Raw genomic sequence first — 21,789 nt, 5'->3', positions numbered from 1 at the left:
CCTTGAAAAAAAAAAAAAAAAAGGTTATTTATGCTTTAACCTCACACTGCCTTCTATTCCTTGATGCAATATTTTCCCATCTCTTCAGTAAAATTAGAGCTAAAGCAAGTGCCTCACACTGCTCTTCTATGTATGCAGGAGCTCCTCCCAGGAATTTCATGCCCTCTGTGAGAGTCAAGCCGATAAGTATATTTTCTTCTTCCATTCATTATCACATTAAGTTTCACTGTTTAACACCATATCAATAATGCAGTCATCCATCAACTCGTGCATCTCATCCATTGTCATCCTCCTATCAATGTCTTCATTCTCAATTCTCTCACACCCCGGTAATTTTTCCAATCATGCTTTCATTTTACAGTTGTACAATTTACTTTATGTCTCACTGACACAGACCGGTCATATAGCGACGATGAGCGACAAAAGAGCTAGGAGTGGGAAGGAAGCAGCCATGGATTTCATTAAGCTACAGCCCCAGCCATTGCCTGGTGTGAAATGGGAACCCACGGAAAACCATCTCCAGGTTTGCCGACAGTGGGGTTCGAACCCACTACCTCCCAAATGAAATCTGACAGCTGGGTGACCCAAACTGCGCAGTCACTCGCTCGGTCCTTTTACGGATTTCATTGCTATTGTGTTGGCTTTCACTAACCTCAATTTCGTCCAAATTCTCATTCTCCTTGTGATCTAGGTTTTTCTCACGATGTAACCACAGTTAATGGCTGAATCTCATCCCATCCCACTGTAATCCACGAAAACCACACCCAACATGTCCATCTGCTTCGAAGTTTCAACCGTTGTCGTCCTTAATCTTTTTCTTGTCAAAACCAAAAAACAATGCTTTTCCAACTTTCTAATGCTCACTTCTCTTCACTGTCTTTCTGTCTTTCAGTCCACTTGTTGAAGCCTGAGCTGAACACAACTCCATTTCTAACAGATTTTTTTTTTCCTGTCCCCAATGGTGCTTGTCCCACACCCCTAATCTTTTAGACAACTTTAGAATGGTAATTTCCACCGGTACTTCCTCTTGAGGGATTCTAAGACTATGTGGTCCATTGGATGATGCAAAGACGTAGCAATGGGTGGTAGTAAGAAATCTCGCCGTCTTGGAGATCCTCCTCATCAAGGTGCGATGGTGCACCATCAATTACAAGTGGAGCCTTCCTGGGTAAATTTTTAGGCTCCCAAAATTTGTGTACTGATGGTACAAACTTTTAGCCCATGTACTGATTATATGAGAGTTAATCCAGGTACTGACTTGGTGTGTACCACACTGGGAGAGAATTCTTATCTTCTTCATTAAGAGCTCTCATATTTTTTATATTCCAATTAGAGTGAGCAGAAGCTTGTGTGTTCCACTTGCATTACTACATGCTTAATACAGTCATAGACACTTTTGTTGTGAAAACCACAAAAACTATGCTTTCCCCAACTTTCTGATGCTCACTCTTTTCAATGTCTTTCTGTCTTTCAGTCCATTTTTTGAAGCCTGAGCTGAACACCACAAATCTATTTCTGATTTTTTTTTTCCTGTCCCCTACGGTGCTTGTCCGACACCCCTAATTTTTTAGACAACTTTATTCTAGATTCCCTAGCATCCTTGCATCTTACAGCTTTCAAATTAGTTTCGATACAAGGCACAACTTTTGTCCTATTAGTATTGTCTCTTCTTTTCCGTAACGTTGTGACGTACCCACCCTTGCCCACAGATGTGCGACAATATATGTGACGCGCCGGGTCACTTTAATTTGAATATAAATAAATACTTGCTCATATACCTCTCCATGAGCAATATCCCATGGGTGCCAGCCTTGAAACTTATGGCTTAACGACGATAGTGGATTATTATTAATAATATAATAATAATATATATAATTCGCTAGGGCCATCAAGGACCACGTTAAGTCTTGTTGCATTTGACACTGAACTTTGCCTTCTTTAGAGCCCAAATTTCCCTCATTCTTTGTGAGTGGGCCTGCTTACGCTCCTCTGTCCAAGGGGCACCGTGTCTTCTCTTCGGTTGCTCGTCTTGGTTTAACCCGTTCGTCAATATTTTCTTGCGGAAGAGATCTCTGTTAAGGGCGTCTTCAGCTGAGATATGTAGCATTTGCAGGTCTTCTTTGGTATTTCTAAACCAGGGAATTGTGGTTTTGGGGTTTGAATCAAAAAAGTGAAATATTTCTTTAGTTAACTTTCTTCCGTCCATTCTTTTCAGATGACCGTAAAATCGTGCCCGTCTTTTTCTGATTGTGTCGGTAATTTTCTCTATTTTGCTATAGACTTCCTTGTTGGATCTCTTTTGATGGATTCCATTTCTGTACTTTGATCCCACGATTCCTCTCACAATTTTGCGTTCTCTTTTCTCCAGTTCTTCAAGGAGTCCTTTGTTGGCATTTAGAGACAGGGTTTCGGCTGCATATAGAACTACTGGCTTCAGAACTGTTTCATAGTGACGTATCTTGGTGTTTTGGGAAAGGCATTTTTTGTTGTAGATTGTGCGGGATGTTTGGTAGGCTATTTCCAGTTTGCGTACTCGCTCCTGAAGTGCTTCTTTGTCCAGTCCATTTCTCATGATGATCTCACCCAGGTATTTGAATTTGTCTACTCGGGTGATGTTCCCGTATTTTGTATGGAGTTTTGTTGGAGCCTCTTTGATGTTAGTCATTACTTCTGTTTTCTCAAACGATATCTGCAAACCAGTTTGTTCGGCAATTTCCTTTAAAATTTCAACTTGAGCTCTAGCGGTTTCTATGTCGTTTGAGAGAACAGCAATATCATCGGCAAATGCTAAGCAGTCTGTTGCGATCCCCTTGGATTTGGTTCCTATTCTCAATGGACAGTAGTTGGTTTCCTGTAATCTCACCCGCCAGGTTCTGATGATCTTTTCAAGAACACAGTTGAAGAGTATCGGGGATAGCCCATCACCTTGTCGGACTCCTGTTTTGATGTCAAAGGAATGCGAGAGACATCCGTGGAACTTCACCTTGGATTTTGTATCCGTCAGGGTGGCTCTAATTAATGCCAGCAGTTTCAAATCAACTCCAAATTCATTTAAGATGTTTAGCAGGACTTCCTGGTCAATGGAGTCGTACGCTTTCTTAAAGTCCACAAAGACAGACACATACTGCTTGGACCTTAGTGTACAATATCTGATGATCGTTTTGAGATTTTGGATCTGTTCAGCTGTTGAGCGACCTTTTCTGAACCCTCCTTGGTATTCACCTATTTGATGTTCGACTTGTGCTTCCAAACGCTCCAGGATGGCAAGTGATAGAATTTTGTAAGTCACGGGTAGCAAAGATATTCCTCTGTAGTTGTTGATGTTCTTCATGCTGCCTTTTTTGTGTAGTGGATGGATCAAAGCTATTTTCCAATCTTCGGGTAGGGTCTCCTTGTTCCAAATTTCTTTTATTTGCTTTTGCAAGATATCAAGTGATTCCTCTGGGGCATATTTCCATAGTTCTGCTACTACCGAGTCTTCACCCGGCGCTTTGTTATTTTTGAGACGGGCAATGTGGCGCTTGATTTCATCTCTGTCGGGTGATCTGGAATCTGGGTACCTGAGTAAGGGTTCCTTGGTCTCAATGGCGGTTTGCGGTTTAGAGCAATTAAGTAAATTCTTGAAGTAATCTGCCAGAATGCTGCAATTTTCTTCATTTGACGTCGCCAGTGTGCCGTCCTTTCGCTCAAAGCATAGAGATGGTGGTTTATAGCCAGTGAGTTTGCGTTTGAAGGCTCTGTAGTACTCCCTGCTTTCATTCTTCCTAAAGTTTTGTTCTATCTTTTCAATGAGAGATTTTTCGTATTTACGTTTCTCAGTTCTGAACACCCTAGCTGCTTGGGCACGTTGGGTTTTGTAGGTTTCCCAATCATTTTCTGATTTCGTAGAGTAGTACTGCTTCCATGCATTGAGTCTTTCTTGGAGGACTGATTCGCAGGTACCATTCCACCAGGCATGCTTTTTGCTTCTCTTGATTTCTGCAACGTCTTTGGCAGCCCCAACAAGGAGACTTTTGGCGTTGTTAAAGTTACAGTCATTTGGTCTAGCCTTCTCCTGGAACTCCTCGACCCTTTGCCCGAAGTTTATCGTTGTCGAAGCGTGTGATCTGTTTGGTTGTCTTCCTTGTGTTTGCGGGAATTGATTTGAATTTGATAAGAGACATATAATAATCTGAGGCCACATTGATGCCTTTCTTTACCTTCACATTCATAATCTCAGGGCTGTTTCTCCTGGAGATTGCAACGTGATCAATTTGGAACTCTCCGAGAGCTTGGACGGGAGAACGCCAAGTCATTTGCTTTCTGGGTAGATGGCGAAAGTGGGTCCACATGACCTGCAGGTTGTGATTTTCACAAATGGACACCAGTCTTTTGCCGCTGGGATTGGTTCTTTTGTGAGCAGGGTAATTTCCTATAACTTTCTTGTACTTCTGTTCACGACCTAGTTGAGCATTGAAGTCACCCAAAAGAAGCTTGACATGGTGTTTGAGGATTTTGTTTAATTTCTCATCCAGTAGGTCCCAGAAATTATCAACTTCGTCTGGATCAGACTTGTTCTTATCGTTTGTAGGAGCATGTGCGTTAACTAGGGCGTAGGTTTTGTTCGCGCATTTAATTGTGAGTATAGACAATCTGTCATTCACAGGTTCGAAATTTGCAACCGATTTAAGGATCTTGGTTCTAACAGCAAACGCGGTTCCAAGCATCACAGCTCCATTGAGGATTCCTCTTTGCGCTTTGCTCTTGAAAAATCGGTAGCCTTCGGATTCAAAAATCTCTTCATCTGGGTACCTTGTTTCCCGTAGGGCCATAATAATAATAATAATAATAATAATAATAATAATAATAATAATAATAATAATAGGTAATGAGACTCTAAATACTCCCAGAGGTGGGGTGATGGAACACTAACTATTAAGTACACACTAACTTGGAAATTAGGGATTGTTAATAAGAATTTCTGAAATAACCAATTAAATAACTATTTATTAGGATGAAAAACGTGACGGCGCATATATGAACTCTGAACTTACGGAAGCAAAAGAAAAATTGAATGAAATAATATTTAACTAACTGAACTGTTGCGCGGAGACTTGCAGGAATTTATACTATTAGCTCACCTTTTGTAGACTCTGTTATCTGGACACGATCGATGTTGCAGCTGATGTTTGATGGACCTAGTGCTGGCGTCGTCATCTCTCGTTGTAGGTACCAGTCCTATTTCTGATTCGTGCATAGCTGACTAATTGAACAATCCCTTCTCCTATCCATCGTTGTATATCCATCATCTTGTTCCATAACGTCCATTCACATAGGTTGAATTTTCACGTGCTCTCAATGCGTCATGTAGCAAACTACGAAAAGTAGGCGTTAACAAGTCTTTAACTGTCTCTTCAGAATATGGAAAGGGTAAGGACTCTTGCAAGCTTGATGACGTCTTTTTCCTGGTAATGGGCTAAAATTAGCATGGCGAGTCCCATCCTTGGCTAACGGAAATTTACTACGAGCTAATAATACGATGGATATTGTAATACCTTACTCAAGAAGTTGTTCATTCAGAATACGTTACAGCCGTGATACAAGGAAATGAGATGATGATGTGACATGGATGACTAAAAACCCTACATATAAACATAATAATTAAAAATGAACTACCACTAATTAAATATATACATCTTTCCAATTAATTACACAGTTCAATAATTTTGTACATGCTGTGATGTTCTAAACATCACAACGTGTTCACTCTTGAACTTACATGAAGAATACTTGAACTCACAAACACACTAAGCTACTAAAACTATAAACTTGTATAAAAACATTACTAATGCAAAATTAATTTTAACATTTTTAAAATTTACTGATTTTATGAGCGCACTATTTGTTTGAATTATTAATTTTTTATATTGTTGCATAGAGATTATAATGAATACACTGTAAGGAAAAACAAGGAGTGATTTCTGTCAACAATTTACAGCACCGTAATTCACGCTGGTGGACTTGTAATTATCATCTTACATTTAATTACTATAATGTATAATGTACTACAGTACTTGAAGACCCTTAAAATTAAAAAGCAGGCCGGATAATCAAAGTTTGTATAATCGGGACTGTACTGTCTAGGTAAACAAAGAAGCAGAATCAGGAATCGAACTTCAGAATATTTCGTGCAGCAAATCTGTGACTGTCAAATAACAGGAGTATCAAGTAAAAAAATTATAAGATTTAACTGATGATAACTAAGGGGAAATGGAGAAAATCTAATTAATGATATTATTACAGACATGCCAAAACAATCAACTCCAGCAAGATCGACATTTTACTTTAACCAATTTTAGACCATACATAGAAAATGTATATTAACTTACCCATCTTCATTTGTCAAGGACAACAGGTACTATCATCACATCTGAAACAAGGAACACCATATTTCAGGCAATAAAATGAAGTTTTATCATAGGTAAATGAGAATCTCTGAAATAGATGGAAGAGGGAAGTGAGCAACATTTTGAATTAGAAAATGCCCAAATAATATCCCCTGTTTTGAAACTCCACAAGAGCAGGATGGAAATCAAAAGAGAAATGGAGAAAAGAAAGAACAATAATTTTCCATTAATTTCATGTTTAGAGCACACTTCAGAATATTATTAGAATCCTTCCGTCTGATTTCCTTTTGAGGTACACTTGAGTCCCGTTAATCTGAACAGAAATATACAAAAAAAAATTTATTCGCCTTATTGAAATGAAAGAACATATTATAGTATGAAGATTTACTTGCATTTTATTAGTCATATTTTACTAGAATAACTTAATGTAAAGATAATTACACATCATAACCATCAATCACTGACCGTTTATCTTTTCAAAGTCTGTTAGTTTCTTTTGCCGTAGTGATTGGAACCTACTCGAAGATGCAGTGTTAAACCAGCGTCTCAGAAACATCACATCAGTCTGCATAGCATACGGCAAGTTCTAAGGTGGCCACGGCATCTGAATGTGACACTAGTTGTTCATTGTGGTCTTCTTCATTGCCACTCTGTTCCTCATCAACTCAAGATTCCTTCTCCACCATAGCTACAATTTCTTGGTCTGTTTGTAATTGATGACAGTCAGCTTCAATCCACTCGCTAATGTCATTTTCTCCTCTACGGGTTCTTAACTATCCTACAGTAACTTTATACAGTATTTTATTAATGTAACTGCTAAATAATGGACATTTCAAATTACAGTATGTACTGCACTGTATTGTAGAAACTATTTTCCTCAGACGGTCGAGGTGCTGGCCTTCTGACCCCGACTTGGCAGGTTCGATCCTGGCTCAGTCCGGTGGTATTTGAAGGTGCCCGAATACATCAGCCTCATATAAGTAAATTTACTGGCATGTAAAAGAACTCCTGTGGGAGAAAATCCCGGCACCTAGGCATCTCCGGAAACCGTAAAAGTAGTTAGCGGGATGTAAAAACAATAACATTATTATTGGAAAATATTTTCCGGTTATTCCGAAAATTTCATAATCCGAACAGACTCCGGTCCCAATTAGTTCGGATTAATGAGACTCTACTGTACTTCAATTTTAAAATAAAATGGAAAGGAGAATGAATAACCATACAATTTTAGTAAACACTATAATAAAATGCATTAATATTTAAATTAGGCTTTGAAATCAATACAACAGAACACTTAACCATCATGATTGGCATCACTCAAAAGGGTTTGTATTGGTAATATGTGGCTTGTGACTGATGAATTAGAACATACAGAACAAGCCTCTGTGAATTTATTAAATGCTGCCACAATTCTCGATTTGTAACTACTTCTGTAGCATAAAACAAAAGCTAACGGTTTCCACCTATTCAATACTATCTAATGTGACATTAAAAAAGTTACGTATATTTCATTAAGCTAGTTTAGGTCTTGCTAGAGACCATCATCAGTCAAAATTAAGTTAAGGCAGGACATGAATTACAGATAACATTTATGAAGCAAGCGTGTGTTGTTGAAATTCAGTGCAAGTTGAGTAAAGATTTAGATGTTAAAACACTCATCACAATCACAGATTTAAGTAATATTCTGTAAAGTGCATTCTTCAAACTGGAAAAAAACTGAGAATTTACACAAGATGTGTGATTGTGATAAGTGTTTTAACATCTAAATTTTTACTTGACTTGCACTGAACTTCAACAACACATGCTTGCTTCATAAATTTGATCTGTATTTCATGTCTTGCCTTAACTTGATTTTGACTGATGATGGTCTCTAGCAAGACCGAAACACTTTTAATGAAATATATGTAACTTTTTTAAGGTTACACTAATAGTATTGAATAGGTGGAAACCTTTAGCTTTTCTTTTGCATTATACTGCTATTCAATATGGAATAATATGAAATTTATTATTATTGTTACATTATATTTGCCTTTAATAATAGTGGCAAAGGTAAGGACTCTTGGTCCTCTCTTACACTTAACCACAATTTTAAGCATTGTACATATGAGAGAAATATTTATAATCTCATCTTACAAACTAAAGTATCATGACAAAAATTACATAAGCTAAACGAATATTCTTAACCTTATGAACTACCATAACAAACTAGAGTAAAATGAGACAAAAGACGTAATAGAAGCACAAAAAATATTCTTAATGTTAGAAACTATGTAAGCACAGTAAACGTACATCCACACATACGTTCACACCACAAGATTCATTCAATCTGGTGACACACATCAAGGAGATGCTCATGGCAAGACAATTTGAAGGGATTTAAGCTTTTTATGGCTCTAATGTTATGGGGGAGAGAGTTCCATATTCTAGCCCCATTTGCAACAAAAGAAGGGCTATATGCTGCTGACCTGCTGAGAGGGATAGCAAGTGTGGTGCCGGAGCGTGTGTTATGCAGGTGGAAAGAGGAAAGGAAATTCAGTTCTGAAGATAAGTAGTACTGGATATTCTTGTTTAATACTTGAAATATTAATGCTGCCACATAAAGGTTTCTATACTGTTCAAATTTTAAAAGGGAAAGTTGACGATAAGGGGAAAAGGAACATCAAAGCGTAAGGAAAAAATAAATTAAATACAAGAGTTCATAGTACATTGTAATCGGTTTAGTCGTTGTCTCGTGGCATCAATTAGTACTATGTCACAGTAGGAAAACATAGGGAGGATAAGAGTATTTATAAGCCTAATTCTCATGTTTAGTGGCAGCAAATTCTGATGATATTTTAGTGGGTGGAGGGAGGCATACACTTTTTTACAGACACTGGTGATGTGCTCTTCCCAGTTAAGACTCTTCATTTATAATAACACCTAGATTTCTAACAGAGTTTTTGTACGGAATAATTTTACCAGATAAAGTTAGTGGAGGAATATTTTTGCTTTTTAACACACTGATTTGTTTCATCTACACAACAATAATACATACAAACATCATTATAGACCATTATGCCTTAAAAAGCGTTCAGTGTCAAGCCTCTGTGAATTTACTAAATATTGCCACAATCCTCTATTTGCAACTAGTGCTGTGGCCTCATTTAGTTCTATACATCTTATCTTTAAATCATTACAAACTAAGTTTAACCATCGTCGTCTTGATCTCCCTCTACTTCTCTTACCCTCCATAACAGAGTCCATTATTCTCCTAGGTAACCTACCACCTCCGTTCGTCTCCATGAACCCAGCACTGAAGCCAGTTTATGTGTACAGTCCATCGCGTTCATTTCTAACTTAGCCTTTATCTCCTCATTCCTAGTACCCTCCTGCCACTGTTCCCACCCGTTTGTACCAGCAATCATTCTCGCTACTTTCATGTCTGTTACTTCTAACTTGTGAATAAGATATCCTGAGTCTACCCAGCTTTCGCTCCCGTAAAGCACTGTTGGTCTGAAAACAGACTGATGTAATGATAGTTTGGTCCGGGAGCTGACTTCCTTCTTACAGGATACTGTTGATCGCAACTGCGAGCTCACTGCATTAGCTTTACTGCACGTTGATTCACTCTCACTATATTACCATCCCGGGAGAACACACATCCTACACACTTGAAATTATCAACCTGTTCCAGATTTGTATCACCAATCTGACATTCAATTCTGTTGAATTTCTTGCCTACTGACATCAATTTAGTCTTCGAAAGGTTAATTTTCATACCATACTCATTTACCTATTTTCAAGTTGCAAGATATTAGACTGCAGGTTTTCGGCACAATCTGCCATTAAGACCATGGTTCATGGTGTGGGTTACTGTAGTCACGTCCTAGTTCGTGAACCATGGGCAACGGCTGAGCGGCCTAGTAAGTGGTCCTGAGAGTTGGGATACCAGGTGCAATGGAATAGGAGTGGGCATCTCGGACATATTCTGAGTCATGGCCTTCCTTGTTCTCAGGCAGCTAGGGCTATACAATCCATTGGGGATCCTTAACCCCCCCGTTAGAGGAGAGATCCTCACTTGGACTATGTGTAAGTCTGGTAGCATCCTGCTTCATGAATTTACCAAGCTCAGAACATTTTAAGCAAGCCTCGGACCTATGGGAGTAACGAGGTCCCACTCCAATTTCACAGGCAAGGGACTCCTTGAAAACAAATTGGCCCAACAATAATAGCTTTAGATTTTGATGGATTAATTAAAATATAGCTGTCATGAGCGTATGTACACATATTATTTATATTATTTAAGTTAGAATTCATATAACCTATTGCTTGACTGATGTCCAAAACTTTGGAGTTATAATAGATTTGTAGACCGTCAGCATACAAGCAGTATTTACAGTGTCCTAGCCGTGTCGATATATCATTAATATCTAATGGGAACAACAAAGGTCCACCTATTCAATACCATACAATGTTATAAAATAATTTATAACATTTTATTATTCTTTGTACCATTTTTGATGCTGGTGTGCTTCATCATCAGCCATAACGTAGAAAAACATACAATGATAAGGTTACAAAAACAATGCATAAAGAGTACACAAATTTTACAAAATTAGGCATGACTTAATTAAAAACAGCCGGGCTGAGTGGCTCAGGCGGTTAAGGCGCTGGCCTTCTGGCCCCAACTTGGCAGGTTCGATCCTGGCTCAGTCCGGTGGTATTTGAAGGTGCTCAAACACGTCAGCCTCGTGTCGGTAGATTTACTGGCACGTAAAAGAACTCCTGCGGGACTAAGTTCCGGCACCTCGGCGTCTCCGAAAAACGTAAAAGAGTAGTTAGTGGAACGTAAAACAAATAACATTATTATAATTAAAAACATGATTGCAAACATTAACTTATAACCTAAACCTAAAAATATAGCACCAAAAGTCTTAAAACTTTGTATATACTTCCACTTGACAAGAGTCCTCTAAATCTAAGCGCGTTGAATAATACGTGAGCAGATTAAATTGAGCCAAGAACACAAACTAATATCTCACTATTTTTAAAGTCTGAGAGTATCTTTCCTTATTTCGTAAGATTATTTGTATAAAAGATTTTCTTGCTGAACCGAGAATATCATTTAGTACCCTGGAAACACAGAGTCAGCCATATTTTCATGTGAAATAAAAATTTAAAAAAAAACATTGTTATTTAATACTCAGCAGACCGAATCCAGCCACGTTCTTTAAGTTAGAGAAGACATGTATTTTATTATGCAAAACAGTGTTTGAAGTTTCTTCATGTTCTTTTTAGTTCTAGAAGTTTATATGTCTTATGACTGGTTATGTTATTTTAATGACTTTTTTAACCAATAGTAAAATGTTTTCTTATTAATTGCACCTGTTACTTCAAGACTCAGTGGATAATATCAACCAAGACATGAAAATTTTCAAAGTCATACAAAAAGGCCCCCTGCTCAATATTACGGAAAATTGTTTCAATCATCTGGAACATTTTTTTTCAATCCTAACTTCAATCCAAATGAAATTTCAGAGATCTCAAACATTTTATTAGACCTTTTAATTCCTATCTTTAGTAATCATGTCTCAGATAAAAATAATTCTTTCATAATCTCTTTAAATTCCCTTCTCAGCAGCAGTCATTCTTTCCGCATCCTTCAGCCCCACATTAGACACCCCTTCTCTCCTCCTCCCCTCCCACCTTCCCTTCCCTTCTTTACTGCCTCGCCTCCTCTCCCTATCTACTCCTTTGTTTACATTGCCTACTTCCTACAACAAGTCGGTGCTTGTTCCCTATCCACTCCTTTGTTTACATGGCTTGCCTGCTTCCTCCAGCAAGTCAGTGCTTCTTCTACATCAGACATCAGAGGTGAGTGTCATAAGTATTTTTTCTCCTTTTTAATTTATTTTCTGTATATTTATTCATTCCTAATTCACTTCATTGCCTGAGGTCCTAAGTCAACATAAAGATATCATATTATGACAAGAAGATCATAACCATAATTTTTGTTATAATATGTTTTTAATGTTATAATTATTCCTGCAACATTGTCTTTTTCTGGTATACAGTTATTACATAATCTGTTTAATTTAGCTGAAGATGGCCACAAAGTGGCTGAAACTAGTCCCAAAACTGATGTAATATTATTTACTTGATATATAGTATTATATGGTCAATTTATTTCCTATAATTACACTTCAATATGGAACAAAAATGAAATTTATATCTTATAACAAAGAATTCATATATTCGCTTATTTCAATCGATTATCCACCCGACACAATCAAAATTAAAAATGTATTCACGATGTGTCTAATTATTCTATGCAATATAACTGAATGATATTTGAGACACATTTGATTATTTTAAAAAATCATCATCATCAATGCCCCACTCCAGTCGCCCGGGTGTGGTTAACAAGCCTACTCCACTCCTTTCTGTCCTTCCACTTTTCCTGCTCCATTACTTCTGCCACATCCAATTCAGCTTCTCTAATGTCCCTCCAAATCTGATCCATCGACCTTCTTCTCGGTCTTCCAACTGGTCTCTTTATCTTAACTTCTCTTTCCAATTCCCTTCTTGCTAACCATTCCTTTCCCATTCTTTTTACATGTCCAAACCATCTCTGTTCGAACCATGCTCTCTGTATGTTCTGTACTAACAGCTGAACAGTTCTATATTTAGCTCTTCTCTGATTTTAATGTTTTGAATTCTATCTCCCCTTGTCTTTTTAACCGATGTTCTTAAAAATTTAACAATTAGCCGTAATGTGTTAGGATGACAAGTCACATGTTCCTATGAAATATATATGTAGGCCAAATAGAGTTGTTAATTTATTGAATTATAATGAATTAATACATGTTCTGCCATCAGTGATGTGTCGTAATACTTTAGGATTCGCTGGCAAATTTCTTTCTTTCATAAGCGCCAGTAATATTGATATCAAGAACATTCTCTCATTTGAACAGACTGTCTCATCAAGGCAAGATTGAACGTATATAGGAATCTCAATTCTTACGTATGTAAATATTATTCAGGCCCTCAGCCTACTACCTTATTAACATCAAACGTGTGCAACTCAACAAGCCTCAAGAAAAGTTTCGTTCTATTTCGTGTACATATTGTATAAATGTGTTGAAGCAATAAACTTTTATGTTGTGCCTTGTATACCAAGTTCCTTGTATACAACAACATCACTGAGAGCTATTTCATTCACCTGGATCAATACGTTATGCTGGTTTAAATCTCAACGATATTTCGGAGAAATTAAAAGTATTGTTCGATTTTTGATAGCGTTTTTCAGACCCACTCCCATTCCATAGCAACTGGTATCCCGACTCTCAGGACCACTTACTAGGCCACTCAGCCATTGCCCATGATTCAAAAACAAGGACGTGACTAGAGTAACCCACACCATGAACCCCAACAAAAGAGTAGTGTTACAAAAATGTTGCAAACACGCATTTTTTAATCGCTGTTGGAATCATAGTCAGTGAAAGTCATTAGTACTAACATTTGATCAATGCAGCTTCATCGAGGTATAAACTCTGCTTGCTCTCTCGGAATACGCTCCACCAGTTAAGGGGAAATTTTATTTAAAATAAGTCTCTCTATAACTTTGTAGCATACATTCAATAACATAATTGGCCTAAAACTTTCAGGACTGTCACTAAATTTTCCAGGTTTCTAAATGGTAATGTTTCGTTCTGTTCAAATAATCATCAAAATATACCTGTCATAAGTCTGTGGCATATCTGGATAGCCACAACACGCCATTCAACCCCCAAACATAACTTTTATTTTTGCTGCGTGCTTTACGTCGCACCGACACAGATTGGTCTTATGGCGACGATGGGATAGGAAAGGCCTAGCAGATGGCAGGTAGCGGCCGTGGCCTTAATTAAGGTACAGCCCCAGCATTTGCCTGGTGTGAAAATGGGAAAACACGGAAAACCATCTTCAGGGCAGCCGACAGTGGGATTCGAACCCACTATCTGCCGGATGCAAGCTCACAGCCGCACGCCTCTAACCTCGTGGCCAACTTGCCCGGTAAAATCACATCTAGTTTTACATGACTGTTCATATCGTGATTACAGTCACAAGACCTACAGATTTACATGGGTCAATCCACGTGACTCACGTTACATTTGGAGAGCTTATACTCTAAATTAAATTCACATAGTACACAAACAAGTAACTGTGTAACTTTGATTCTGTGGTTATTAAGTACCCTATAGGTTGCTTACTTGTTTTCAAGCACTTTAAGAAAAATATATATTTTTTAAAATTTTCTATGATTTTTTAAAGTTGTGTGACTCATGTTACATGGAAATGACACACCATCAAGCAGTATTTCTGATTTTCGCTAAACTCTGCTCTGTTAATGATTTCATGATGATCATTTCTGAACATAGTGTACTATAGACATTAGTATACAATGTCATATAAAGAAAAAACATATATTTTGAGAACAACTATATTATTGTTCAATTAGTAATCGTGACTCATGTTACTAATGAGCGTGACTCACGTTACACCACTGCTATACCTATTCAGCCTTCCAGTGTCCTCTGGTATTTACAATTGTAGATGCATTTAACTTTTTGGTTAACTGTGTATTAGTGCATTCTTAAAGTATATATATATATATATACTTTAACATTTTCTGCATCTTTTTGAAGTTTCCTGATTCATTTTTTGTGGAGATGACACATCAAATAGTATTTCTGCTTTTTGCTAAACTCTGGTCTGTTAATGATTTCAAGATCATTTGTGGACATAGTGTACTACAAGTAATATAAAATATCATATAAAGGAAAACACTACAGTGTAAGAACAGCTATGTAATGGATTGATTACAATTTTGGCACATACATTATTCAACAGAATAACTCATGTTACATCACTTTCCTACTCAAATTTCCAGTGTCCTCTGGCATTTACAACTGTAGGAGCATTTAACTTTTTGATTAATTGTGTGGAAGTGTAGTAGATTTCATCTGGACTAGACGGCCACTTCCAGTAACTTCCAGCCTGCTCCATTGTACTGATAAGGTACTCATTGTTTATTACTTCACGTACCTCACCAGGGTAACACTTCCCATCATACTGTACCATGTACCAGTCACCAGGATTCACTTCACAGCCAATTTCATTAAACCCTTTTTCAGTTATGAATGCTGTTGAAAGTGATGATTCATTTGCTGCAAAGCAATGTAGTTTTGAAATGCCAGCAACTGGTTTTACATTTGTTACAATATCCTTGAAATGCAGAGCTGTATTCCTTTCCAGGATGTCCGTGGATGATACTGGTAACACTTTCACATGCCCATCCACATATGCCTTTGCAAATTCAGAAGCGCATGTAACAGTACATTTACGCTGGCGAACGGAGTTCCATACCTTCCTCTTGACAGCACCACCAATTCCGTCAACCGGGCCCTTCCCATGCGACGTTGCAAAGAAATTCCACTGCAGGTTGATTCCGTGCTTCTTGCACAGTTCAGGAAGAAATGCTGCAATGTATTTGTTTTTAAATTGCGAAGCGGGACCATCTGACCAGATAAACACTTGTTTTGTTTCCTTGGGTAAAGTTCCGAGTAAAATGTCTACGTATGCTAGAATGGTGTCCTTTGAGTGAGTTAGATTATCACTGCATAATACAATGGGCTGCATTTTCCCAGAGTACCACACTGCAGCAGTAAATAGACTGACTTGTGCTTGCTGCCAGTGGGCACTCTGAATTTCATCTTGTGAGACACAGGTGTAGTTCTCTGCGAAGTCCACCTGAATTAATGCCTTGGACTCGAAGGTTTCTGTCTCAGCTTCTGCCCTCATCTGCCGATAGCTTTCAGCTTGTTTCATCTTAACGTAGCTGTGTTCAAGGAACTGAGGTACTATACTACAGATATGCTCAACAAGTTCAGTTGTGCTTCCTTCTTCCACAACTTTCTGGATGCGATCTTCACCATTATTTTTCCATACACACCATGTTGCCTCTCTTTCTTCTCTATCTCCAATGAATTTTAAAAATCCTTTTCCTTCAGAGCATACAGAGCATTTGTTGAGCCAACAATTCTCAGTGCTATTTTCACAGATAATACTATCTAAGAGATTGTTTTTAAACAACGGGACATTTTTGTCAGCATTATGAAGACCTTCCCATGCAAGATTAAAGTTCTCGTGGTACTTGCACAGACATACATTATGTGGCAGTTTGTTACTGAGAAGGACATACGGTGGCCGAAGCTTTGCGAACTTGCTACGACCAACTAATACATGGGGATACTGTTCTTGAAACATCTGGAAAGCTTCAGAAATGGTAAACATCAGATGTCGCACTTGCATTTTTTACTTTGAACCATCACTGTCAACTACTTTGATAGCATCCTTACGTCCAGGAGCCATTCTACTTATATCATCCTGACAATAAAAGTTTTTAATCATGAGGATCACTTCCTGATCAAGAGAATTGCCATGCCTGACTTCTTGATTTAGGAGTCTAGGATTCAAAATTTTCTCTTCACAGTTGTCACCAAAAAGTTTCCTGACAACGGTACAGCGGCGGCGAGGTGATGATGGAAGTGCTTTCGTTGCTCGTGATACTGCTTTACCTAAGGCTTGGGCACTTCGATATGCAGGCTGTTCAGTTTCAGCACTCTGAACCTTTTCTAAAGATTTTTTCTTTAGTGATCTGTGTTTTGCCACTCTCCGTCGTACCTCTTCCCTCTTTCTTTTCTGTACGTTGTCCCTTGTTACTCTTGGCAGCTTCTTCAAATTTTCACGCATCTTCATTCTGTGTTTCTTTGCTTCCTCTTGATGTTTTAATCTGTATTCATCGTGTTTCCCTTCCTTTTTTAACTTTTCTCTTCTTCTCCTTTGGCGTTCTGCTGCTGTCATAGGCATCCTCAAATCGTCTTGTAAACCTAAAAAGTGAGGTTAAGGAAAAATAAGGTAGCAAGTTATGTAAAATACTTGTTAATATCTACAATTTACTTTAAATACGAAGTTGTTTCGTTAGCCATGAGTTAGATTTTGTCAATCATAACCTGAAAGTTGTCTAAAGCGAGTGCAGGGAATGTGACAGATTTAAACTAAACTCATGAATTGCTGTGTACTACTGTGCAGTTAGCCTGAAGTATAATACATTTTGTTTGTTAAGAAAGGGTATTGCTAGCAGTTTTGTAAATATGCAATGTGAACATCAGTTTGAAGTGTCATTCATTTGCCGCGGAATATTTCGCGACGCCGCCGTGTCGTAGGCCAAAATTCGTGACTCACGTTACACGTTTATTTTTCGTATTTTAATGCATTAGAGGCAAAAAATGAATATTGTTTTATTATAAGTGTTCCCAGATAGTGCCATGGGAAGAAGAAAAACGAGTTTAAACGAAACAACATCGTTGCATCTAGCTACAGGAAAACTTTTCCATGTTTTCGTGACTCACGTTACAATCAGTTTCATTATATAGAGATTATCATTTTCAGCGATTATACAAAAAGCAAACAAGAATATTACTGTCGCAAACTGCTTACCAGAATACGCTTTTCTAATCTGATATGGTTTCTCAACATGCGATTCCTTGTTTCAGTATAAAAAGTGGCATAAGATCACAGCACTATTTAGCCATCTCAGATCTCATAAGCATGCGACAATTTTTGGCGCAAATATAACAAAAACATACGCGATGTATCGAATTCTGATACTTTCCCATTGTATTTTGAAGTTTCGCCAACCTAATTTCACCCAGTATCTACCAGAAAATATTAAAAAAGTATTCTGTATCTATGTCCCTGTTTTCATGGAATGACCCACATGGGATTTGAACCACAGGGGCATGAATTTTCATTGCATGTACAGAGGTGCCAACTTTGAAGTGGATTATCAGTAATTGCCCTCCGCCCCCAAGAAAAATTTCGAGTCAAGTCCAAAGCATACGCCTTCCTTCTTGATAATGACACACCCCTTTTTCCCTTCCCTCTAGCAATCTATCGAAAAGTATATCATATTACACAATAACATTTGCACACAACCTGTTGGTTCTATGATAAAATATTCCTTGTAGCTTGTTTCTCACGCAGCAGCTGCTTTTCAGTGTAGTTTTTCTTGAAGCATCCTTCCAACTGTGATGACATTTTCGTTTTCTGAACCATAAGCGATACCAGTGCAGTGCAGATCTTTCTGTCAACTGTCAGGTACACTTAACACAGCAAATACAACATTACTGAAGGATTTGTAGTGGAGATCCTTCATTCACAATTAATTTTACAACGCTTATGGGTAGCAAAAGGAAGTCACGATCGAATAAGTAACGTTGCCAACTCACAAGCACTGAAATAAAGTCGATTTAGGAGCAAGGCTCGAAAGGACTCAACATTTTTCCTTTTCTTTTGTTTCCGTCAAAAATTATATTTTCGTGATAATGTCAGCTTTTCCGTAATTATTTCCCCTTTGACCGTAACTCCGTAATTGTGAGGTGAAATCCGTAATAATTACGGACAATCCGTAATAGTTGGCACCTCTGCATGTATATGAACATTGGCCACCTTGGTGAGAATCTGGTGATGATGTCGCTTGTTAAAAAAGGAAGACATAATTTTCAATGTGAGTTCAGTGACTGTAACTTTAGAGCTTTTCAGGTATTTTTCCAGCAGTTAATGAAGACTTCTGGATGAATTCCATCAAAGACTGGAGTTTTTCCAGTCCTGACAACCTTCAGTGCTGTTTCAACATCTTTGGCTGATAAAGGATGAGAATAATCCGACTAAAAGCATTAAGAGTGTTCACTTCTTTTCTAATGAATCAATTGTGGACCCTGCTATATGGCATTTGCCACGTAAAAAGTACATGTGCAGCCGTCTGATTTGGAGGTATTATAGGTTGATCATAGCATGCTAGATTTGATCCTCCAATTTTTTAAAATTATGGCTTTCTAATACAGAACATAAGATGATGAAGATGCTTGTTGTTTAAAGGGGCCCAACATCGAGGTCATCGGCCCCTAATGGTACAAAATGAAATAACAAAAAGTTCAAATTCATCCACTGACCAAAATAAAATAAAAAATGTCATGAAGAATGAATGGATGGACATGAACCCTACAAAAAAAAAAAAAAAAAAAAAAAAAAACCAGTGGATCAGACTCAAAAAGAAGGTAGTTAATTAGAGTATTACTGACCAAGGGACCATTTATAAAGCACAATGATGCTTGATGTCTGAAGGGGTGCTAAATTCACGTCTAAGGCCCCACAGAATGGTACATGTCGCAAGTAAAGTAGAACCATGGTATTTGTCATTTTGGGGTACTGATCAAAAGTAGCGAAGACTCACAGTGGTCCACACAAGATGGTATTACTCACAAGTATTGCAATTCGTACAGGGTACGCAGACCTATGGTGTTTCTCACACAATGGCGCCACTCATAGCCAACGCAAACCGGTAAGGTTCCTCACCTAGGTGTACTAGTCACGGGCGCCGGTATTCCCGTGGTGTTACTCACATAGTGGGTACCAATCACAGGCAATGCTGACCCACGGTGCCGCTCATATAGCGGTACAACTCACAGGCTAAGCCCAGACCCGCGGTGTTGCCCACATGGGTACAACTCACGGGTACTGGAATCCACCAGGCCAGGCTTTTTACAGCAACTAATCACAAACCTATTTCGTACCAATTTAGTGATACTACTCGCAAGTACATGCAACCCATGGTGTTCCCCGCATGATGGTACGAATCAAGAGTAGTTTCATGGTTCTAATTCAATCATCCCTTGGCCGCCCCTTACGACAGGCAGGGGATACCGCGGGTGTATTCTACATGTGCGTCCCCCACCCGGAGGGGGTAGTGTGTTTGGTCCGCGAGAGGTATTTTATTTTCCTCAAGTCCGCCGGCAAGCCGGTTAGGACCCCCCTATCCACCACCTGGGACGCGCCACGTGGGAGTATCACCTCTCCCCTTGCTACGCCTGCGTAGCAGGTTCGTGGCAGAACACAAGAGAAAGCTTTCCATTTAGCTTTTCCAAAATTACAACAGGGTTGAATCATTGAATCCACAGCATCTTTCCCTTTTTGTTTTCTCGAGTTATCTAACTAATGCAGTAGTTCATCAGCAATTTCTCTATTTCAACTGGCAAGCAATATTCGGTCTACATTTCCACTCATCTTAGCCCATTTGGGGATATATTCTCTCTGGTAGCATACTGGAACATGACTTTTAGCCGTTGCAATTACTGCACCAATAAATTGTTATAATTATTATATGTTGGGTGGTATCCATCTAATATACCTAACCAGAACACAAGATAAAGCTCTCTATTTACCTTTCCCAAAATTCCAATATGACTGAGGAAAGGAAATAACTATGGAAACAGTACAACTCACGCAGTGTACCTGGTGTCATCATAAATTCTCGAGGTTGTTCACCTCACACCAAAGGCCTGTAGACTGAATGCTGCCAGGCATATCAGTCTACAATGAGGATGTAGGTATGTTTCATCCCCAGGAAATTATGAATGCATCTTTCTTTCTAACATAACTGGTGATGTTTATAGTTGGGACCAACAGAGTTTGCAATAACACAAAAAATTCATGCACTAAATTACAATAAAAAAATTCAGATACTTTTACACCCAAATCCAACACAACTGTGGTCAATGTTCAAGCGAAAGAATATAGGGTAACATTTACTCTCCAGAATGGTTCATTCCAAGGAAAATGATGACTTAGGCATACCTCCTCAGTAATCCTCTTCATACTGCAGTCATAAGTAAGAATAACTGTAAACACAAATATTAATTTCATTAGAAATGTATTTTTATGAAACCTTATTGAAAAGACAATTCAAATTAACTTAATATAAACTCAAAGCTTATGGACAGATTCAGATATGGCAACTGAGTGATTAAAAACATGAATAAAAATTAGCATATATAGTCATCTTTCTGTCTGCACTTTTTGAATACCACCCTGATACTTGGTTTCTCATACCAGACAGGACCCATAGGCCTTTTTTTTTTCTGTTTATTGCAGCACCACGGGAAATTTGGTATTTACATTTAGGATACGAGCAAGTAGGATTTTAGCTAAATATTGTTCAAAATAATTCAGCAGCAGGGAGGTTTCGGATGTGGCCTAAAATAAAAAAACTTGTATCTCTGTTGTGGTAGGCTTTAGAGGGAAACTACTAGTGACAAAATTAATTTAGAATCTTATACACAAACACTCGTGTTCTATACTGTTTTCCAATACAGTGCAAAATAAGGGAAATATCGGTGGCAGTTGAGTCCAAGGACCAGTAACTAGCTCCAAGGAGAGTTGCAACAGTGATCATCCCGCCAATGTTTTAGAGGCTTTGTATCTGCCTGGAGTTTTTCAATATTAACCTGATAAGTGATTTTATACTGGAAAAACATAGATCACA

The 21,789-nt window shown here is 38.2% G+C and overlaps 1 protein-coding gene across 2 annotated transcripts in view; it reads right to left on the bottom strand.

Annotated features, from left to right (window-relative positions):
* sstn (stepping stone) overlaps nt 1–21,789 on the bottom strand; it is a 204,872-nt gene that overhangs the window by 148,732 nt on the left and 34,351 nt on the right. The window contains exons 2-3 of one of the 2 annotated variants that reach the window (XM_067141258.2): nt 21,102–21,145; nt 6,369–6,409 (exon numbers count right to left, since the gene is read on the bottom strand). In XM_067141258.2, the coding sequence (XP_066997359.2) occupies nt 6,369–6,378 (10 nt within the window). In that variant the 5' untranslated portion in view covers nt 6,379–6,409; nt 21,102–21,145. The remainder of the gene's footprint in view (nt 1–6,368; nt 6,410–21,101; nt 21,146–21,789) is intronic. The other variant, XM_067141259.2, reaches the window with a different exon arrangement.

This window comes from Anabrus simplex, chromosome 2 (assembly GCF_040414725.1).
Source record: "Anabrus simplex isolate iqAnaSimp1 chromosome 2, ASM4041472v1, whole genome shotgun sequence".
Classification (NCBI taxonomy): Eukaryota; Metazoa; Arthropoda; class Insecta; order Orthoptera; family Tettigoniidae; genus Anabrus; species Anabrus simplex.
The sequence above is the reverse complement of the archived record's forward strand: the minus strand, read 5'-3'. Positions and strand labels throughout refer to the sequence as shown.